The sequence below is a fragment of the Mobula hypostoma genome, unplaced genomic scaffold (assembly GCF_963921235.1).
Source record: "Mobula hypostoma unplaced genomic scaffold, sMobHyp1.1 scaffold_157, whole genome shotgun sequence".
NCBI classification, from domain to species: domain Eukaryota; kingdom Metazoa; phylum Chordata; class Chondrichthyes; order Myliobatiformes; family Myliobatidae; genus Mobula; species Mobula hypostoma.
Window position 1 is genome coordinate 22,501 of NW_026948210.1, and position 19,602 is coordinate 42,102.

Here is a 19,602-nt window from a genome sequence, read left to right on the forward strand (position 1 = left end):
GAGAGGGGAGAGGGATGGATGGGGAGGGGGAGAGACTGGGGCAGAAGGGGACTGAGAGAGGGGAGAGGGATGGATGGGGAGGGGGAGGGGAGTCTTGGGCAGAAGGGGACTGAGAGAGGGAGAGGGATGGATGGGGAGGGGGAGAGACTGGGGCAGAAGGGGACTGAGAGAGGGGAGAGGGATGGATGGGGAGGGGGAGAGACTGGGGCAGAAGGGGACTGAGAGAGGGGAGAGGGATGGATGGGGAGGGGGAGGGGAGTCTTGGGCAGAAGGGGACTGAGAGAGGGAGAGGGATGGATGGGGAGGGGGAGAGACTGGGGCAGAAGGGGACTGAGAGAGGGGAGAGGGATGGATGGGGAGGGGGAGGAGAGACTGGGGCAGAAGGGGACTGAGAGAGGGGAGAGGGATGGATGGGGAGGGGGAGAGACTGGGGCAGAAGGGGACTGAGAGAGGGGAGAGGGATGGATGGGGAGGGGGAGGGGAGTCTTGGGCAGAAGGGGACTGAGAGAGGGGAGAGGGATGGATGGGGAGGGGGAGGGGAGTCTTGGGCAGAAGGGGACTGAGAGAGGGAGAGGGATGGATGGGGAGGGGGAGAGACTGGGGCAGAAGGGGACTGAGAGAGGGGAGAGAGATGGATGGGGAGGGGGAGGGGAGTCTTGGGCAGAAGGGGACTGAGAGAGGGGAGAGGGATGGATGGGGAGGGGGAGAGACTGGGGCAGAAGGGGACTGAGAGAGGGGAGAGGGATGGATGGGGAGGGGGAGAGACTGGGGCAGAAGGGGACTGAGAGAGGGGAGAGGGATGGATGGGGAGGGGGAGGGGAGTCTTGGGCAGAAGGGGACTGAGAGAGGGGAGAGGGATGGATGGGGAGGGGGAGGAGAGACTGGGGCAGAAGGGGACTGAGAGAGGGGAGAGGGATGGATGGGGAGGGGGAGAGACTGGGGCAGAAGGGGACTGAGAGAGGGGAGAGGGATGGATGGGGAGGGGGAGGGGAGTCTTGGGCAGAAGGGGACTGAGAGAGGGGAGAGGGATGGATGGGGAGGGGGAGGAGAGACTGGGGCAGAAGGGGACTGAGAGAGGGGAGAGGGATGGATGGGGAGGGGGAGGGGAGTCTGGGGCAGAAGGGGACTGAGAGAGGGAGAGGGATGGATGGGGAGGGGGAGAGACTGGGGCAGAAGGGGACTGAGAGAGGGGAGAGGGATGGATGGGGAGGGGGAGAGACTGGGGCAGAAGGGGACTGAGAGAGGGGAGAGGGATGGATGGGGAGGGGGAGGAGAGACTGGGGTAGAAGGGGACTGAGAGAGGGGAGAGAGATGGATGGGGGAGACGGCGGCTGTTGCGAGGAGAGCGAGGGGTAGAAAGTGGGGGAGAGGGGGAGAAAGAGCAGGGAGGAATGCAGAAAGAGAGGAGAGGGGGGTAAAGAGAGGTAGGGAGGTGGAAGGGAGGATTGAGAGGAAGGGGGAGGATTCGGAGGGTCCAGCCCCCCTCAGTATCACCTCCACCCCCTCAAAAGTAGGTGTCGGAGCAGAGGGGCTCGGAGAACCGTTTGGAACGGACCCCCCGTCCCTCCTCCTCGGCCACCCACTGCCCGCCGCCGCCGCCGCCCCCCTCCCGCCGGGGCGGCACCTGAGGGGGGCGGGAGGGCCGCCGGACGTAGAAGGTCCTGGACCTGCCGGCCGGCTTCCCCCGCGGGTCCTCTGCGGCGGCGGGGGGCGAGACGAGGACGGCGGGGGCCGGCGGGGAGCGGGGCGCCGCCGCCGGCGAGGGCACGAAGAGGGGCAGGGGATGGGTGTCGAGGGGCGGCGGCCGGCGGACCGACTCGGAGACGGCCCGGGCCCCGTGCAGGCGGGTGGTGGCGAGGTGGGGGGGGCTCCGGCCGGCCTTCGCCATCTTCTTCCTCTGCCGGGACGTCTCCCGGTCGATGGCCGCGTCCGTGATGCCGAGTTCGGACACCTGGGGGGAGCGGGGGTGGGGGGAGAAAATTAACTGTTTGCTTAACGGAGACTGGGAGGGGTGAAGGGGAGGGAGGGGGTGACGGAGACGGGGAGGGGTGTAGGGGACGGAGGGGGTGACGGAGACGGGGAGGGGTGTGGGGGAGGGAGGGGGTGACGGAGACGGGGAGGGGTGTGGGGGAGGGAGGGGGTGACGGAGACGGGGAGGGGTGTAGGGGAGGGAGGGGGTGAGGGAGACGGGGAGGGGTGTAGGGGAGGGAGGGGGTGACAGAGACGGGGAGGGGTGTAGGGGAGGGAGGGGGTGACGGAGACGGGAGGGGTGTAGGGGAGGGAGGGGGTGACGGAAACGGGGAGGGGTGTAGGGGACGGAGGGGGTGAGGCAGACAGGGAGGGGTGTAGGGGAGGGTGGGGGTGACGGAGACGGGGAGGGGTGTAGGGGAGGGAGGGGGTGACGGAGACGGGGAGGGGTGTGGGGGAGGGAGGGGGTGACGGAGACGGGGAGGGGTGTAGGGCAGGGAGGGGATGACGGAGACGGGGAGGGGTGTCGGGGAGGGAGGGGGTGACGGAGACGGGGAGGGGTGTAGGGGAGGGAGGGGGTGACGGAGACGGGGAGGGGTGTAGGGGAGGGAGGGGGTAACGGAGACGGGGAGGGGTGTAGGGCAGGGAGGGGGTGACGGAGACGGGGAGGGGTGTCGGGGAGGGAGGGGGTGACGGAGACGGGGAGGGAGGGGTAACGGAGACGGGGAGGGGTGTAGGGGACGGAGGGGGTGACGGAGACGGGGAGGGGTGTAGGGGAGGGAGAGGGTGACGGAGACGGGTGGGGTGTAGGGGAGGGAGGGGGTGACGGAGACGGGGAGGGGTGTAGGGGAGGGAGGGGGTGAGGGAGACGGGGAGGGGTGTTGGCGAGGGAGGGGGTGATGGAGACGGGGAGGGATCTAGGGGAGGGAGGGGGTGACGGAGACGGGGAGGGGTGTAGGGTAGGGAGGGGGTGACGGAGACGGGGAGGGATGTAAGGGAGGGGTGTAGGGGAGGGAGGGGGTGACGGAGACGGGGAGGGGTGTAGGGGAGGGAGGGGGTGACGGAGTCGGAGAGAGGTGTAGGGGAGGGAGGGGGTGACGGAGACGGGGAGGGGTGTAGGGGACGGAGGGGGTGAGGGAGACGGGGAGGGGTGTAGGGGAGGGAGGGGGTGACGGAGACGGGGAGGGGTGTAGGGGAGGGAGGGGGTGAGGGACACGGGGAGGGGTGTTGGCGAGGGAGGGGGTGATGGAGACGGGGAGGGATGTAGGGGAGGGAGGGGGTGACGGAGACGGGGAGGGGTGTAGGGGACGGAGGGGGTGACGGAGACGGGGAGGGGTGTAGGGGACGGAGGGGGTGAGGGAGACGGGGAAGGGTGTAGGGGAGGGAGGGGTGACGGAGACGGGGAGGGGTGTAGGGGAGGGAGGAGGTTACGGAGACGGGGAGGGATGTAGGGGAGGGAGGGTGTGAGGGAGACGGGGAGGGGTGTAGGGGAGGGAGGGGGTGAGGGAGACGGGGAGGGGTGTAGGGGAGGGAGGGGTGACGGAGACGGGGAGGGGTGTAGGGGGGAGGGGTGTAGGGGAGGGAGAGGGTGACGGAGACGGGGAGGGGTGTTGGGGAGCGAGGGGTGACGGAGACGGGGAGGGGTGTAGGGGACGGAGGGGGTGAGGGAGACAGGGAGGGGTGTAGGGGAGGGAGGGGGTGACGGAGACGGGGAGGGGTGTTGGGGAGGGAGGGGGTGATGGAGACGGGGTGGGATCTAGGGGAGGGAGGGGGTGACGGAGACGGGGAGGGGTGTTGGGGAGGGAGGGGATGATGGAGACGGGGAGGGATCTAGGGGAGGGAGGGGGTGACGGAGACGGGGAGGGATCTAGGGGAGGGAGGGGGTGACGGAGACGGGGAGGGAGGGGGTGACGGAGACGGGGAGGGGTGTAGGGGACGGAGGGGGTGACGGAGACGGGGAGGGGTGTAGGGGACGGAGGGGGTTACGGAGACGGGGAGGGGTGTAGGGGACGGAGGGGGTGACGGAGACGGGGAGGGGTGTAGGGGACGGAGGGGGTGACGGAGACGGGGAGGGGTGTGGGAGAGGGGCACTGGGAGGGTTTTTAACGGGAGCGTCGTTCCAGTTGCTCGGTGCTCGTTCGCGTGTTTGTGGAGGAAGCCCCTCGCCCTCGCCCTGCCCTCCCTACCTCCCGGATGAGGATGTCGTCCTGGAGGTAATGCTGCGGGATGTTCCGGAGCCGCTCCAGTGTCTCGACGAGCCCCTGGCAGTCCTTGAGTTTGTCCGCCGAGCCGAGCGTCACTTTCAGCAGGAAGAGGGCCACCCTGAAGATCACCTTCACCCCTGCGTGTGGGAGAGGGGAGAGAGGGCGGTTCGCGAGGTTGTGGGGCGAGGCCAATCTCCGTCTCTCTGTCCTCCCCAACACACACTCTCCATACAACCATATAACAATCACAGCACGGAAACTGGCCATCTCGGCCCCTCTAGTCCGTGCCGAACTCTTACTCTCACCTAGTCCCACCGACCTACACTCAGCCCATAACCCTCCATTCCTCTCCTGTCCATATAGCTGTCCAATTTAACTTTAAACGACAACATCGAACCTGCCTCGACCACTTCTCGTTCCACACAGCCACCACTCTCTGAGTAAAGAAGTTTCCCTTCGTGTGACCCCTAAACTTTTGCCCTTTAACTCTCAACTCGTGTCCTCTTGTTTGAATCAATGGAAAAAGCCTATCCACGTCAACTCTATCCACCCACCTCATAATTTTAAATACCTCTATCAAGTCCCCTCTCGACCGTCTCACTCTCTCCCCGCCCCGTCTCTCTCTCTCTGCCTCCAGTCTCTCTCATTCCCACCAATCTCTCTCCCCCACCCCCAGTTCTCGCCACCCAGCCTCTCATTCTCCAAATCCTTTTCTCTCTCCTCTCCCCCCTCCACACACACACACACAACCTCTCTCTCTCCCCCTCTCTCCCCCTATCTCTCCCTCTCGCTCCCCCTCCCCCTCTCTCTCCCTCCCCCTCTCTCTCCCTCCCTCTCTTCCTCCACCCTCCCTCTCTCCCCTTCCCCCCTCTCGCTCTCCCTCCCTCTCACTCCCTCCCTTCCTCCTCCTCTCCCTCCCCCTTCCCCTCTCTCTCCCTCCCTCCCTCCCTTCCTCTCTCCCTCCCCCACTCTCTCCCTCCTCCTTTCTATCCTCCCTCTCCCTCCCTCCTTGCTTCTCTTCGTCCTCCTCTCCCTCCCCCTCTCTCCCCCTCTCTCTCCCTCCACCCTCCCCTTCTCTCTCCTTCACCTCTCTCTCCTTCCCTCCCTCTCTCCCTCCCCCTCTCTATCCTCCCTCTCCCTCCCTCCCTGCCTCTCTTCCTCTCCTCTCCCTCCCCCTCTCTCCCCCTCTCTCTCCTTCCCCTGTCTCTCCCTCCCTCCCACCTCCCTATCTCTCCCTTCCACTCCCTCCCCCACTCTCTCCCTCCCCCTCTCTATCCTCCTCCCTCTCCCTCCCTCCTTCTCTTCCTCCTCTCTCTCCCGCTCTCTCCCCCTCCCCCTCTCTCTCCCTCACCTCTCTCTCCCTCCCTCCCTCTCTCCCTCCCCCTCTCTATCCTCCCTCTCCCTCCCTCCCTGCCTCTCTTCCTCCTCCTCTCCCTCCCCCTCTCTCCCCCTCTCTCTTCCTCCACCCTCCCCCTCTCTCTCCCTCCCCCTCTCTCCCCCTCTCTCTCCCTCCACCCTCCCCTTCTCTCTCCTTCACCTCTCTCTCCTTCCCTCCCCCTCTCTATCCTCCCTCTCCCTCCCTCCCTGCCTCTCTTCCTCCTCCTCTCCCTCCCCCTCTCTCCCCCTCTCTCTTCCTCCACCCTCCCCCTCTCTCTCCTTCCCCTCTCTCTCCCTCCCTCCCACCTCCCTATCTCTCCCTTCCACTCCCTCCCCCACTCTCTCCCTCCCCCTCTCTATCCTCCTCCCTCTCCCTCCCTCCTTCTCTTCCTCCTCTCTCTCCCGCTCTCTCCCCCTCCCCCTCTCTCTCCCTCACCTCTCTCTCCCTCCCTCCCTCTCTCCCTCCCCCTCTCTATCCTCCCTCTCCCTCCCTCCCTGCCTCTCTTCCTCCTCCTCTCCCTCCCCCTCTCTCCCTACCTCTCTCCCTCCACCCTCCCCCTCTCTCTCCCTCACCTCTCTCTCCCTCTCTCCCTCCCCCTCTCTATCCTCCCACTCCCTCCCTCCCTGCCTCTCTTCCTCCTCCTCTCCCTCCCCCTCTCTCCCTACCTCTCTCCCTCCCACCTCCCCCTCTCTCCCCTTCCTCTCCCTCCCCCTCTCACTCCCACCCCCTCCCTCTCCCTCCCTCCCTCTCCCCTGCTCTTACCTTCACTGAGGAACATGTCCCACACCCTGAGCATGGTGGCCCAGGGCAGGGTGCGCGTGTACAGGCACATGAACCACTCCGTCATGTACATCACCGGGTCCACCTCGTGCTTGCGCAGGTGCCTGTGCGTCCCCGGGCTCACCTTCTTCAGCAGGGCGTCCAGCACCTGCCCGTCCAGGTGCACCGCCTCCTGCTCGCACACGAGGGAAGAGCGATCACATTTGCGGGACGGGGTTGGGGAAGAGCGATCACATTTGCGGGACGGGGTGGGGAAGAGTAATCACATTTGCGGGACGGGGTGGGGAAGAGCGATCACATTTGCGGGACGGGGTGGGGAAGAGCGATCACATTTGCGGGACGGGGTTGGGGAAGAGCGATCACATTTGCGGGACGGGGTGGGGAAGAGCGATCACATTTGTGGGACGGGGTTGGGGAAGAGCGATCACATTTGCGGGACGGGGTGGGGAGGAGCAATCACAGCACAGGTGGTGTATTTTGAGCAGTGAGGGAATAGCGATCACAGTGCAAGTCACGGGGACAGGGAAGAGCGTTCATAACCTGCGGAGCGGGGGGGCGGTGTGGTTTAATGGGAGCGTGAAGTAGTGTTCATAGCACAGTCTGGAACTGGGTGATGGCGGACCGGGCATTGTGATCACAGCACAGGGTGGAATTTAAACTCAAGAGGAGAATGGAGATCACACCGCAGGACAGGAGCAGGGGGAAAAAGAGAATTCAGCGCAGGGGCAGCGTCTCAGGAGATAGGTACCAGTGATGACAACAGTGAAGAGTTTTAGCTGAGGGGTGAGAATTGGAGATCATAGGGCAGGGTGGAACGTCTGGTCAGGTGAAGGAGGGGTGGATTGTGATCGTGACGTAGGTCAAGAAGGGGCAATAGCAATCCCATGCTAAGGAGCATCAGAGAAGGACAGGAAATGTGGATCATAAGGCGAGATGGCAGGCCCGGAGCCGGGGAATAGTGATCACATCGCAGGGCGAGCGCCGCAGGAGAAGGCGATCCGCGATGGGGGTGCTGGGGAGCATTGCAGGAGATGGCAGATAGTGATCTTAACACGGGGAGGACTACAGATTGCAACGCAGATTTAACGAGATGGGGGAAAGACGGGAACGAGAAACAGCAAAATCTCAGGACAGCTTGGTGGGGGTAATGATACATCAAGCAGTAGGAAATCAAAACAACTTCTGTTCAGGGGTGGGCTTTCCAGTTTGACAAAGAAGGCTTCTCTAATCCCTCTTTCAAGCTACCCGTCCCGCACCCCCGTGCGAAACGCCGTGCGCATCATTAGAGGAGCATCCCTTGTCCTTTAGGTGTAGATATACGGCCGAGTCTAGACCTGGGTTGTTAGCCCTCCTACGCTGGCCCATAGGTTTGCGAAGTGATTGTTTTACCTGTGTAGTTCTCATCGCATGGGATAACACATACAAAATGTGGGCGTAGGATTCGTGGGGCGGATTACTTGCTGTGTTTCTTGGATTGAAAAATCACAGGGACTTGGTGTTTAGAAACATAGAAAACTTGCAGCACAATACAGGACCTTCGGCCCACAAAGCTGTGCCAAACATGTCCCTACCTTAGAACTTACATAAGGTTACCCATAGCCCTCTATTTTTCTGAGCTCCATGTACCTGTCCAGGACTCTCTTAAAAGACCCTATCGTTTCCACCTCCACCACCGTCACCGGCAGCCCATTCCACACACTCACCACTCTCCGAGTAAAAAAACTTACCCCTGACATCTCCTCTGTACCTGCTCCCCAGCACCTTAAAACTATTCCCTCTCGTGCTAATCATTTCAACCCTGGGGGGAAGCCTCTGACTATCCACACGATCAAGGCCTCTCATCATCTTGTACACCTCTGTCAGGTCACCTCTCATCCTCTGCCTCTCCAAGGAGAAAAGGCCAACCTATTCTCATCAGGCATGCTCCCCAATCCAGGCAACATCCTTGTAAATCTCCTCTGCTCCCTTTCTGTGGCTTCCACACCCTTCCTGTAGTGAGGTGACCAGAAATGAGCACAGTACTCCAAGTGGGGTCTGACCAGGGTCCTATAGTCATAATCATACTTTATTGATCCCAGGGGGAAATTGGTTTTCGTTACAGTTGCACCATAAATAATAAATAGTAATAGAACCATAAATAGTTAAATAGTAATATGTAAATTATGAAATAAGTCCAGGACCAGCTTATTGGCTCAGGGTGTCTGACCCTCCAAGGGAGGAGTTGTAAAGTTTGATGGCCACAGGCAGGAATGGCTTCCTATGACGCTCTGTGCTGCATCTCGGTGGAATGAGTCTCTGGCTGAATGTACTCCTGTGCCCAGCCAGTACATTATGTAGTGGATGGGAGACATTGTCCAAGATGGCATGCAACTTGGACAGCATCCTCTTTTCAGACCCCACCGTCAGAGAGTCCAGTTCCATCCCCACAACATCACTGGCCTTACGAATGAGTTCGTTGATTCTGTTGGTGTCTGCTACCCTCAGCCTGCTGCCCCAGCACACAACAGTAAACATGATAGCACTGGCCACCACAGACTCGTAGAACATCCTCAGCATCGTCCGGCAGATGTTAAAGGACCTCAGTCTCCTCAGGAAATAGAGACGGCTCTGACCCTTCCTGTAGACAGCCTCAGTGTTCTTTGACCAGTCCAGTTTATTGTCAATTCGTATCCCCAGGTATTTGTAATCCTCCACCATGTCCACACTGACCCCCTGGATGGAAACAGGGGTCACCGGTACCTTAGCTCTCCTCAAGTCTACCACCAGCTCCTTAGTCTTTTTCACATTAAGCTGCAGATAATTCTGCTCACACCATGTGACAAAGTTTCCTACCGTAGCCCTGTACTCAGCCTCATCTCCATTGCTGATGCATCCAACTATGGCAGAGTCATCAGAAAACTTCTGAAGATGACAAGACTCTGTGCAGTAGTTGAAGTCCGAGGTGTAAATGGAGAAGAGAAAGGGAGACAAGACAGTCCCCTGTGGAGCCCCAGTGCTGCTGATCACTCTGTCGCAAGCACACGTACTGTGGTCTGCCAGTCAGGTAGTCAAAAATGAACCACCTCACACTTATCTGGGTTGAACTCCATCTGCCACTCCTCAGCCCAGTTTTGCATCCTATCGATGTCCCGCTGTGACCTGTGACAGCCCTCTACACTATCCACAGCACCCCCAACCTCTGTGTCATCAGCAAACTTACTAACCCATCCCTCCACTTCCTCATCCAGATCATATTTATAAAAACTATGAAGAGTAGGGGTCCCAGAACAGATCCCTGGATCACTGGTCCACCGGCTTCCATGCTAAATGTGATTCAACTACAACCACTCTTTGCAATACTGGCAACCCGCTGGAGGAACTCAGCAGGTCGGGCAGCATCCGTGGAAACGATCAGGCAACGTTTCGGGCCGGAACCCTTCGTCAGATTGCACAGGTTGACTCTGTGGTTAAGAAGGCGTACGGTGCATTGGCTTTCATCGACTGTGGGATTGAGTTTAGGAGCCGAGAGGTAATGTTGCAGCTATATAGGACCCTGGTCAGACCCCACTTGGAGTACTGGGCTCAGTTCTGGTCGCCTCACTACAGGAAGGACGTGGAAACCACAGAAGGGGTGCAGAGGAGATTTACAAGGATGTTGCCTGAATTGGGGAGCATGCCTTATGAGAATAGGTTGAGTGAACTCGGCCTTTTCTCCTTGGAGCGACGGAGGATGAGAGGTGACCTGATAGAGGTGTGTAAGATGATGAGAGGTATTGATCGTGTGGCTAGTCAGAGGCTTTTCCCCAGGGCTGAAATGGCTGGCACGATAGGATAGTTTTAAGGTGCTTGCAAACAGGTACAGAGGAGATAGAAACATAGAAACATAGAAAATAGGTGCAGCAGTAGGCCATTCGGCCCTTCGAGCCTGCACTGCCATTCAGTATGATCATGGCTGATCATCCAACTCAGAACCCTGTACCGGCCTTCCCTCCATACCCCCTGATCCCTTTAGCCACAAGGGCCATATCTAACTCCCTCTTAAATATAGCCAACGAACTGGCCTCAACTGTTTCCTGTGGCAGAGAATTCCACAGATTCACCACTCTCTGTGTGAAGAAGTTTTTCCTCATCTCGGTCCTAAAAGGCTTCCCCTCTATCCTCAAACTGTGACCCCTCGTTCTGGACTTCCCCGACATCGGGAACAATCTTCCTGCATCTAGCCTGCCCAATCCCTTTAGGATTTTATACGTTTCAATCAGATCCCCCCTCAATCTTCTAAATTCCAACGAGTACAAGCCCAGTTCATCCAATCCTTCTTCATATGAAAGATGCCAGGGGTAAGTTCTGCACACAGAGAGGGGTGAGGGCGTAGAATGGGCTGCTGGCGATGGTGGTGGAGGTGGAAACGATGGGGTCTTTTAAGAGATTTCTGGACAGATATGGAGCTCAGAAAAACCGTGGACTATGGGTAACCCACGGTAATTTTTAAAGTACTTGTTCGGCCCAGCGTTAAAGGGCCTGTATTGTACTGTTAGTTTTCTATTTTTTGATGTTTCTAAAATTAACCACCTCACACCTATCTGGGTTGAAATCCATCTGCCACTTCTCAGCCTAGTTTTGCATCCTATCCATGTCACGCTGTAACCTCTGACAGCCCTCCACGCTACCCACAACACCTCCAACCTCTGTGTCACCAGCAAACTTACAAACCCATCCCTCCCACACTTCCTCCTCTCGGTCATTAAATAAAAACCATAAAGAGAATTATAGGAAAGATGTCAACAAAATAGAGAGAGTACAGAGGAGATTTACTAGAATGTTACCTGGGTTTCGGCACCTAAGTTACAGAGAAAGGTTGAACAAGTTGGGTCTTTATTCTTTGGAGCGTAGAACATTGAGGGGGAACTTGATAGAGGTGTTTAAAATTACGAGGGGGGTGGATAGAGTTGACGTGGATAGGCTTTTTCCATTGAGAGTGGGGGAGATTCAAACAAGAGGACACGAGTTGAGAGTTAAAGGGCAAAAATTTCGGGGTAACATGGGGGGGGGAGCTTCTTTACTCAGAGAGTGGTAGCTGTGTGGAACGAGAAGTGGTTCAGGCAGGTTCGATGTTGTTGTTTAAAGTTAAATTGGACAGATACATGGAGAGGAAAGGAATGGAGAGTTATGGGCTGAGTGCAGGTCGGTGGGACGAGGCGAGGGTAAGAGTTCGACGCGGACGAGAAGGGCCGAGATGGCCTGTTTCCATGTTGTAATTGTTATATGGTTAAAGGAGGGTTCCAAGAACAGATCACTAAGGCACACCACAACCCGGATGTCCGAAACCCTCCCAAGACACACTGTACCAAAAACAAAACCTACAGCACTTTACAGGCCCTTCGGCCCACAATGTTGTGCCAACCAACTAACCGACTCTAGAATCTGCCGAGGATTTCCTAAGCTCCATATACATATCGAAGAGTCTCTTAAAAGACCCTATCATATCGACCTCCACCGCCGTTGCCGGCAGCCCATTCCACCCACTCACCACTCTCTGAGTAAACAACACACCCCTGACATCCCCTCTGTACCTACTCCCCAGCACCTTAAACCTGTGTCCTCTTATTACAACCACTTCAGCCCTGGGAAAAAGCCTTTGACTATCCACACGATCAATACCTCTCATCATCTTACACACCTCTATCAGGTCATCTCTCATCCTCCGTCGCTCCAAGGAGAAAAGGCCGAGTTCACTCAACCTATTCTCATAAGGCATGCTCCCCAATCCAGGCAATATCCTTGTAAATCTCCTCTGCACCCTTTCTATGGTTTCCACATCCTTCTTGTAGTGAGGCGACCAGAACTGAGCACAGTACTCCAAGTGTAGTCTGACCAGGGTCCTATATAGCTGCAACACCTCCGCACCGTCCCGTCACACACTCCCGGGGTCAGACACAGAGTGAATCTCCCTCCGCACCGTCCCATCACACACTCCCGGGGTCAGACACAGAGTGAATCTCCCTCCACACCGTCCCATCACACACTCCCGGGGTCAGACACAGAGTGAATCTCCCTCCGCACCGTCCCATCACACACTCCCGGGGTCAGACACAGAGTGAATCTCCCTCCCCACCGTCCCATCACACACTCCCGGGGTCAGACACAGAGTGAATCTCCCTCCACACCGTCCCATCACACACTCCCGGGGTCAGACACAGAGTGAATCTCCCTCCACACCGTCCCATCACACACTCCCGGGGTCAGACAGAGTGAATCTCCCTCCGCACCGTCCCGTCACTTGGACGCTTGGATACATACGTGGAATTATGATGTAGTGGCCATTACAGAGACTTGGCTGGCACCAGGGCGGTAATGGATTCTCAATATTCCTGGATTTCAGTGCTTTGAAAGGGATGGAGAGGGCATGCTCCCCAATCCAGGCAACATCCTCGTAAATCTCCTCTGCACCCTCTCTAATCCAGGCAGCATCTTGGTCAATCTCCTCTGCACCCTCTCTAATCCAGGCAGCATCCTGGTCAATCTCTTCTCCACCCTCTCTAATCCAGGCAGCATCCTGGTGAATCTCCTCTGCACCCTCTCTAATCCAGGCAACATCCTGGTCAATCTCCTCTGCACCCTCTCTAATTCAGGCAGCATCCTGGTCAATCTCCCCTGCACCCTCTGTAATCCAGGCAGCATCCTGGTCAATCTCCTCTGCACCCTCTCTAATCCAGGCAGCATCCTGGTGAATCTCCTCTGCACACTCTCTAATCCAGGCAGCATCCAGGTCAATCTCCTCTGCACCCTCTCTAATCCAGGCAGCATCCTGGTCAATCTCCTCCGCACCCTCTCTAATCCAGGCAGCATCCTGGTGAATCTCCTCTGCACCCTCTCTAATCCAGGCAGCGTCCTGGTCAATCTCCTCTGCACCCTCTCTAATCCAGGCAGCATCCTGGTGAATCTCCTCTGCACCCTCTCTAATCCAGGCAGCGTCCTGGTCAATCTCCTCTACACACTCTCTAATCCAGGCAACATACTGGTCAATCTCCTCTGCACCCTCTCTAATCCAGGCAGCATCCTGATCAATCTCCTCTGCGCCCTCTCTAATCCAGGCAGCATCCTGGTCAATCTCCTCCGCACCCTCTCTAATCCAGGCAGCATCCTGGTGAATCTCCTCTGCACCCTCTCTAATCCAGGCAGCGTCCTGGTCAATCTCCTCTGCACCCTCTCTAATCCAGGCAGCATCCTGGTCAATCTCCTCTGCACCCTCTCTAATCCAGGCAGCATCCAGGTGAATCTCCTCTGCACCCTCTCTAATCCAGGCAGCATCCTGGTGAATCTCCTCTGCACCCTCTCTAATCCAGGCAGCGTCCTGGTCAATCTCCTCTACACACTCTCTAATCCAGGCAACGTACTGGTCAATCTCCTCTGCACCCTCTCTAATACAGGCAGCATCCTGGTCAATCTCCTCTGCGCCCTCTCTAATCCAGGCAGCATCCTGGTCAATCTACTCTGCAGCCTCTCTAATCCAGGCAGCGTCCTGGTCAATCACCTCTGCACACTCTCTAATCCAGGCAGCATCCTAGTGAATCTCATCTGCACCCTCACTAATCCAGGCAGCATCCTGGTCAATCTCTTCTGCACCCTCTCTAATCCAGGCAGCATCCTGGTGAATCTCCACTGCACCCTCTCTAATCCAAGCAGCATCCTGGTGCATGTCCTCTGCACGCTCTCTAATCCAGGCAGCGCCCTGATCCATCTCCTCTGCACCCTCTCTAATCCAGGCAGCCTCCTGGTCAATCTCCTCTGCACCCTCTCTAATCCAGGCAGTTTCCTGGTGAATCTCCTCCGCACCCTCGCTAATCCAGTCAGCATCCTGGTGAATCTCCTCTGCACCCGCTCTAATCCAGGCAGCGTCCTGGTCAATCTCCTCTGCACCCTCTCTAATCCAGGCAGCATCCTGGTCAATCTCTTCTGCACCCTCTCTAATCCAGGCAGCATCCTGGTCAATCTCCTCTGCACCCTCTCTAATCCAGGCAGCATCCTGGTGAATCTCCTCTGCACCCTCTCTAATCCAGGCAGCGTCCTGGTCAATCTCCGCTACACACTCTCTAATCCAGGCAGCGTACTGGTCAATCTCCTCTGCACCCTCTCTAATCCAGGCAGCGTCCTGATCCGTCTCCTCAGCACCCTTTCTAATCCAAGCAGCACCTGCTGAATCTCCTCTGCACCCTCTCTAATCCAGGCAGCCTCCTGGTCAATCTCCTCTGCACCCTCTCTAATCCAGGCAGTGTCCTGGTGAATCGCCTCTGCACCCCCTCTAATCCAGGCAGCATCCTGGTCAATCTCCTCTGCACCCTCTCTAATCCAGGCAGCGTCCTGGTCAATCTCCACTGCACCCTCTCTAATCCAGGCAGCATACTGGTCAATCTCCTCTGCACCCTCTCTAATCCAGGCAGAGTCCTGGTCAATCTCCTCTGCACCCTCTCTAATCCAGGCAGCGTCCTGGTCAATCTCCTCTGCACCCTCTCTAATCCAGGCAGCATCCTGGTGAATCTCCTCTGCACCCTCTCTAATCCAGGCAGCATCCTGGTGAATCTCCTCTGCACCCTCTCTAATCCAGACAGCATCCTGGTCAATCTCCTCTGCACCCTCTCTAATCCAGACAGCATCCTGGTCAATCTCCTCTGCACCCTCTCTAATCCAGGCAGCACCCTGGTGAATCTCCTCTGCACCCTCTCTAATCCAGGCAGCGTCCTGGTCAATCTCCTCTGCACCCTCTCTAATCCAGGCAGCATACTGGTGAATCTCCTCTGCACCCTCTCTAATCCAGGCAGCGTCCTGGTCAATCTCCTCTGCACCCTCTCTAATCCAGGCAGCGTCCTGGTCCATCTCCTCTGCACCCTCTCTAATCCAGGCAGCATCCTGGTGAATCTCCTCTGCACACTCTCTAATCCAGGCAGCGTCCTGGTCAATCTCCTCTGCACCCTCTCTAATCCAGGCAGCATCCTTGTGAATCTCTTCTGCACCCTCTCTAATCCAGGCTGCATCCTGTTCCATCTCCTCTGCACCCTCTCTAATCCAGGCAGCCTCCTGGTCAATCTCCTCTGCACCCTCTCTAATCCACGCAGTGTCCTGGTGAATCTCTTCTGCACCCTCTCGAATCCAGGCAGCATCCTGGTGAATCTCCTCTGCACCCTCTCGAATCCAGGCAGCATCCTGGTCAATCTCCTTGGCACCCTCTCTAATCCAGGCAGCATCTTGGTGAATATCGTCTGCACCCTCAATAATCCAGGCAGCGTCCTGGTGAATCTCCTCTGCACCCTCTCTAATCCAGGCAGCATCCTGGTCAATCTCCTTGGCACCCTCTCTAATCCAGGCAGCATCTTGGTGAATCTTCTCTGCACCCTCGCTAATCCAGGCAGCGTCCTGGTCAGTCTCCTCTGCACCCTCTCTAATCCAGGCAGAGTCCTGGTCAATCTCCTTGGCACCCTCTCTAATCCAGGCAGCATCCTGGTCAATCTCTTCTCCACCCTCTCTAATCCAGGCAGCATCCTGGTCAATCTCCTCTGCACCCTCTCTAATCCAGGCAACATCCTGGTCAATCTCCTCTGCACCCTCTCTAATTCAGGCAGCATCCTGGTCAATCTCCCCTGCACCCTCTGTAATCCAGGCAGCATCCTGGTCAATCTCCTCTGCACCCTCTCTAATCCAGGCAGCATCCTGGTGAATCTCCTCTGCACACTCTCTAATCCAGGCAGCATCCAGGTCAATCTCCTCTGCACCCTCTCTAATCCAGGCAGCATCCTGGTCAATCTCCTCCGCACCCTCTCTAATCCAGGCAGCATCCTGGTGAATCTCCTCTGCACCCTCTCTAATCCAGGCAGCGTCCTGGTCAATCTCCTCTGCACCCTCTCTAATCCAGGCAGCATCCTGGTGAATCTCCTCTGCACCCTCTCTAATCCAGGCAGCGTCCTGGTCAATCTCCTCTACACACTCTCTAATCCAGGCAACATACTGGTCAATCTCCTCTGCACCCTCTCTAATCCAGGCAGCATCCTGATCAATCTCCTCTGCGCCCTCTCTAATCCAGGCAGCATCCTGGTCAATCTCCTCCGCACCCTCTCTAATCCAGGCAGCATCCTGGTGAATCTCCTCTGCACCCTCTCTAATCCAGGCAGCGTCCTGGTCAATCTCCTCTGCACCCTCTCTAATCCAGGCAGCATCCTGGTCAATCTCCTCTGCACCCTCTCTAATCCAGGCAGCATCCAGGTGAATCTCCTCTGCACCCTCTCTAATCCAGGCAGCATCCTGGTGAATCTCCTCTGCACCCTCTCTAATCCAGGCAGCGTCCTGGTCAATCTCCTCTACACACTCTCTAATCCAGGCAACGTACTGGTCAATCTCCTCTGCACCCTCTCTAATACAGGCAGCATCCTGGTCAATCTCCTCTGCGCCCTCTCTAATCCAGGCAGCATCCTGGTCAATCTACTCTGCAGCCTCTCTAATCCAGGCAGCGTCCTGGTCAATCACCTCTGCACACTCTCTAATCCAGGCAGCATCCTAGTGAATCTCATCTGCACCCTCACTAATCCAGGCAGCATCCTGGTCAATCTCTTCTGCACCCTCTCTAATCCAGGCAGCATCCTGGTGAATCTCCACTGCACCCTCTCTAATCCAAGCAGCATCCTGGTGCATGTCCTCTGCACGCTCTCTAATCCAGGCAGCGCCCTGATCCATCTCCTCTGCACCCTCTCTAATCCAGGCAGCCTCCTGGTCAATCTCCTCTGCACCCTCTCTAATCCAGGCAGTTTCCTGGTGAATCTCCTCCGCACCCTCGCTAATCCAGTCAGCATCCTGGTGAATCTCCTCTGCACCCGCTCTAATCCAGGCAGCGTCCTGGTCAATCTCCTCTGCACCCTCTCTAATCCAGGCAGCATCCTGGTCAATCTCTTCTGCACCCTCTCTAATCCAGGCAGCATCCTGGTCAATCTCCTCTGCACCCTCTCTAATCCAGGCAGCATCCTGGTGAATCTCCTCTGCACCCTCTCTAATCCAGGCAGCGTCCTGGTCAATCTCCGCTACACACTCTCTAATCCAGGCAGCGTACTGGTCAATCTCCTCTGCACCCTCTCTAATCCAGGCAGCGTCCTGATCCGTCTCCTCAGCACCCTTTCTAATCCAAGCAGCACCTGCTGAATCTCCTCTGCACCCTCTCTAATCCAGGCAGCCTCCTGGTCAATCTCCTCTGCACCCTCTCTAATCCAGGCAGTGTCCTGGTGAATCGCCTCTGCACCCCCTCTAATCCAGGCAGCATCCTGGTCAATCTCCTCTGCACCCTCTCTAATCCAGGCAGCGTCCTGGTCAATCTCCACTGCACCCTCTCTAATCCAGGCAGCGTCCTGGTCAATCTCCTCTGCACCCTCTCTAATCCAGGCAGCATCCTGGTGAATCTCCTCTGCACCCTCTCTAATCCAGGCAGCATCCTGGTGAATCTCCTCTGCACCCTCTCTAATCCAGACAGCATCCTGGTCAATCTCCTCTGCACCCTCTCTAATCCAGGCAGCACCCTGGTGAATCTCCTCTGCACCCTCTCTAATCCAGGCAGCGTCCTGGTCAATCTCCTCTGCACCCTCTCTAATCCAGGCAGCATACTGGTGAATCTCCTCTGCACCCTCTCTAATCCAGGCAGCGTCCTGGTCAATCTCCTCTGCACCCTCTCTAATCCAGGCAGCGTCCTGGTCAATCTCCTCTGCACCCTCTCTAATCCAGGCAGCATCCTAGTGAATCTCATCTGCACCCTCACTAATCCAGGCAGCATCCTGGTCAATCTCTTCTGCACCCTCTCTAATCCAGGCAGCATCCTGGTGAATCTCCACTGCACCCTCTCTAATCCAAGCAGCATCCTGGTGCATGTCCTCTGCACGCTCTCTAATCCAGGCAGCGCCCTGATCCATCTCCTCTGCACCCTCTCTAATCCAGGCAGCCTCCTGGTCAATCTCCTCTGCACCCTCTCTAATCCAGGCAGTTTCCTGGTGAATCTCCTCCGCACCCTCGCTAATCCAGTCAGCATCCTGGTGAATCTCCTCTGCACCCGCTCTAATCCAGGCAGCGTCCTGGTCAATCTCCTCTGCACGCTCTCTAATCCAGGCAGCATCCTGGTCAATCTCTTCTGCACCCTCTCTAATCCAGGCAGCATCCTGGTCAATCTCCTCTGCACCCTCTCTAATCCAGGCAGCATCCTGGTGAATCTCCTCTGCACCCACTCTAATCCAGGCAGCGTCCTGGTCAATCTCCGCTACACACTCTCTAATCCAGGCAGCGTACTGGTCAATCTCCTCTGCACCCTCTCTAATCCAGGCAGCGTCCTGATCCGTCTCCTCAGCACCCTTTCTAATCCAAGCAGCACCTGCTGAATCTCCTCTGCACCCTCTCTAATCCAGGCAGCCTCCTGGTCAATCTCCTCTGCACCCTCTCTAATCCAGGCAGTGTCCTGGTGAATCGCCTCTGCACCCCCTCTAATCCAGGCAGCATCCTGGTCAATCTCCTCTGCACCCTCTCTAATCCAGGCAGCGTCCTGGTCAATCTCCACTGCACCCTCTCTAATCCAGGCAGCGTCCTGGTCAATCTCCTCTGCACCCTCTCTAATCCAGGCAGCATCCTGGTGAATCTCCTCTGCACCCTCTCTAATCCAGGCAGCATCCTGGTGAATCTCCTCTGCACCCTCTCTAATCCAGACAGCATCCTGGTCAATCTCCTCTGCACCCTCTCTAATCCAGGCAGCAGCCTGGTGAATCTCCTCTGCACCCTCTCTAATCCAGGCAGCGTCCTGGTCAATCTCCTCTGCACCCTCTCTAATCCAGGCAGCATACTGGTGAATCTCCTCTGCACCCTCTCTAATCCAGGCAGCGTCCTGGTCAATCTCCTCTGCACCCTCTCTAATCCAGGCAGCGTCCTGGTCCATCTCCTCTGCACCCTCTCTAATCCAGGCAGCATCCTGGTGAATCTCCTCTGCACACTCTCTAATCCAGGCAGCGTCCTGGTCAATCTCCTCTGCACCCTCTCTAATCCAGGCAGCATCCTTGTGAATCTCTTCTGCACCCTCTCTAATCCAGGCTGCATCCTGTTCCATCTCCTCTGCACCCTCTCTAATCCAGGCAGCCTCCTGGTCAATCTCCTCTGCACCCTCTCTAATCCACGCAGTGTCCTGGTGAATCTCTTCTGCACCCTCTCGAATCCAGGCAGCATCCTGGTGAATCTCCTCTGCACCCTCTCGAATCCAGGCAGCATCCTGGTCAATCTCCTTGGCACCCT

The 19,602-nt window shown here is 57.4% G+C and overlaps 1 protein-coding gene across 2 annotated transcripts in view; it reads right to left on the reverse strand.

The window, feature by feature from the left end:
• Positions 1–1,195: 1,195 nt before the first annotated feature.
• LOC134341845 (TBC1 domain family member 10B-like) overlaps positions 1,196–19,602 on the reverse strand; it is a 161,197-nt gene continuing 142,790 nt past the window's right edge. For both annotated transcript variants that reach the window (XM_063039779.1, XM_063039780.1), the window contains exons 8-10: positions 6,313–6,502; positions 4,155–4,309; positions 1,196–1,951 (exon numbers count right to left, since the gene is read on the reverse strand). In XM_063039779.1, the coding sequence (XP_062895849.1) occupies positions 1,505–1,951; positions 4,155–4,309; positions 6,313–6,502 (792 nt within the window). In that variant the 3' untranslated portion in view covers positions 1,196–1,504. The remainder of the gene's footprint in view (positions 1,952–4,154; positions 4,310–6,312; positions 6,503–19,602) is intronic.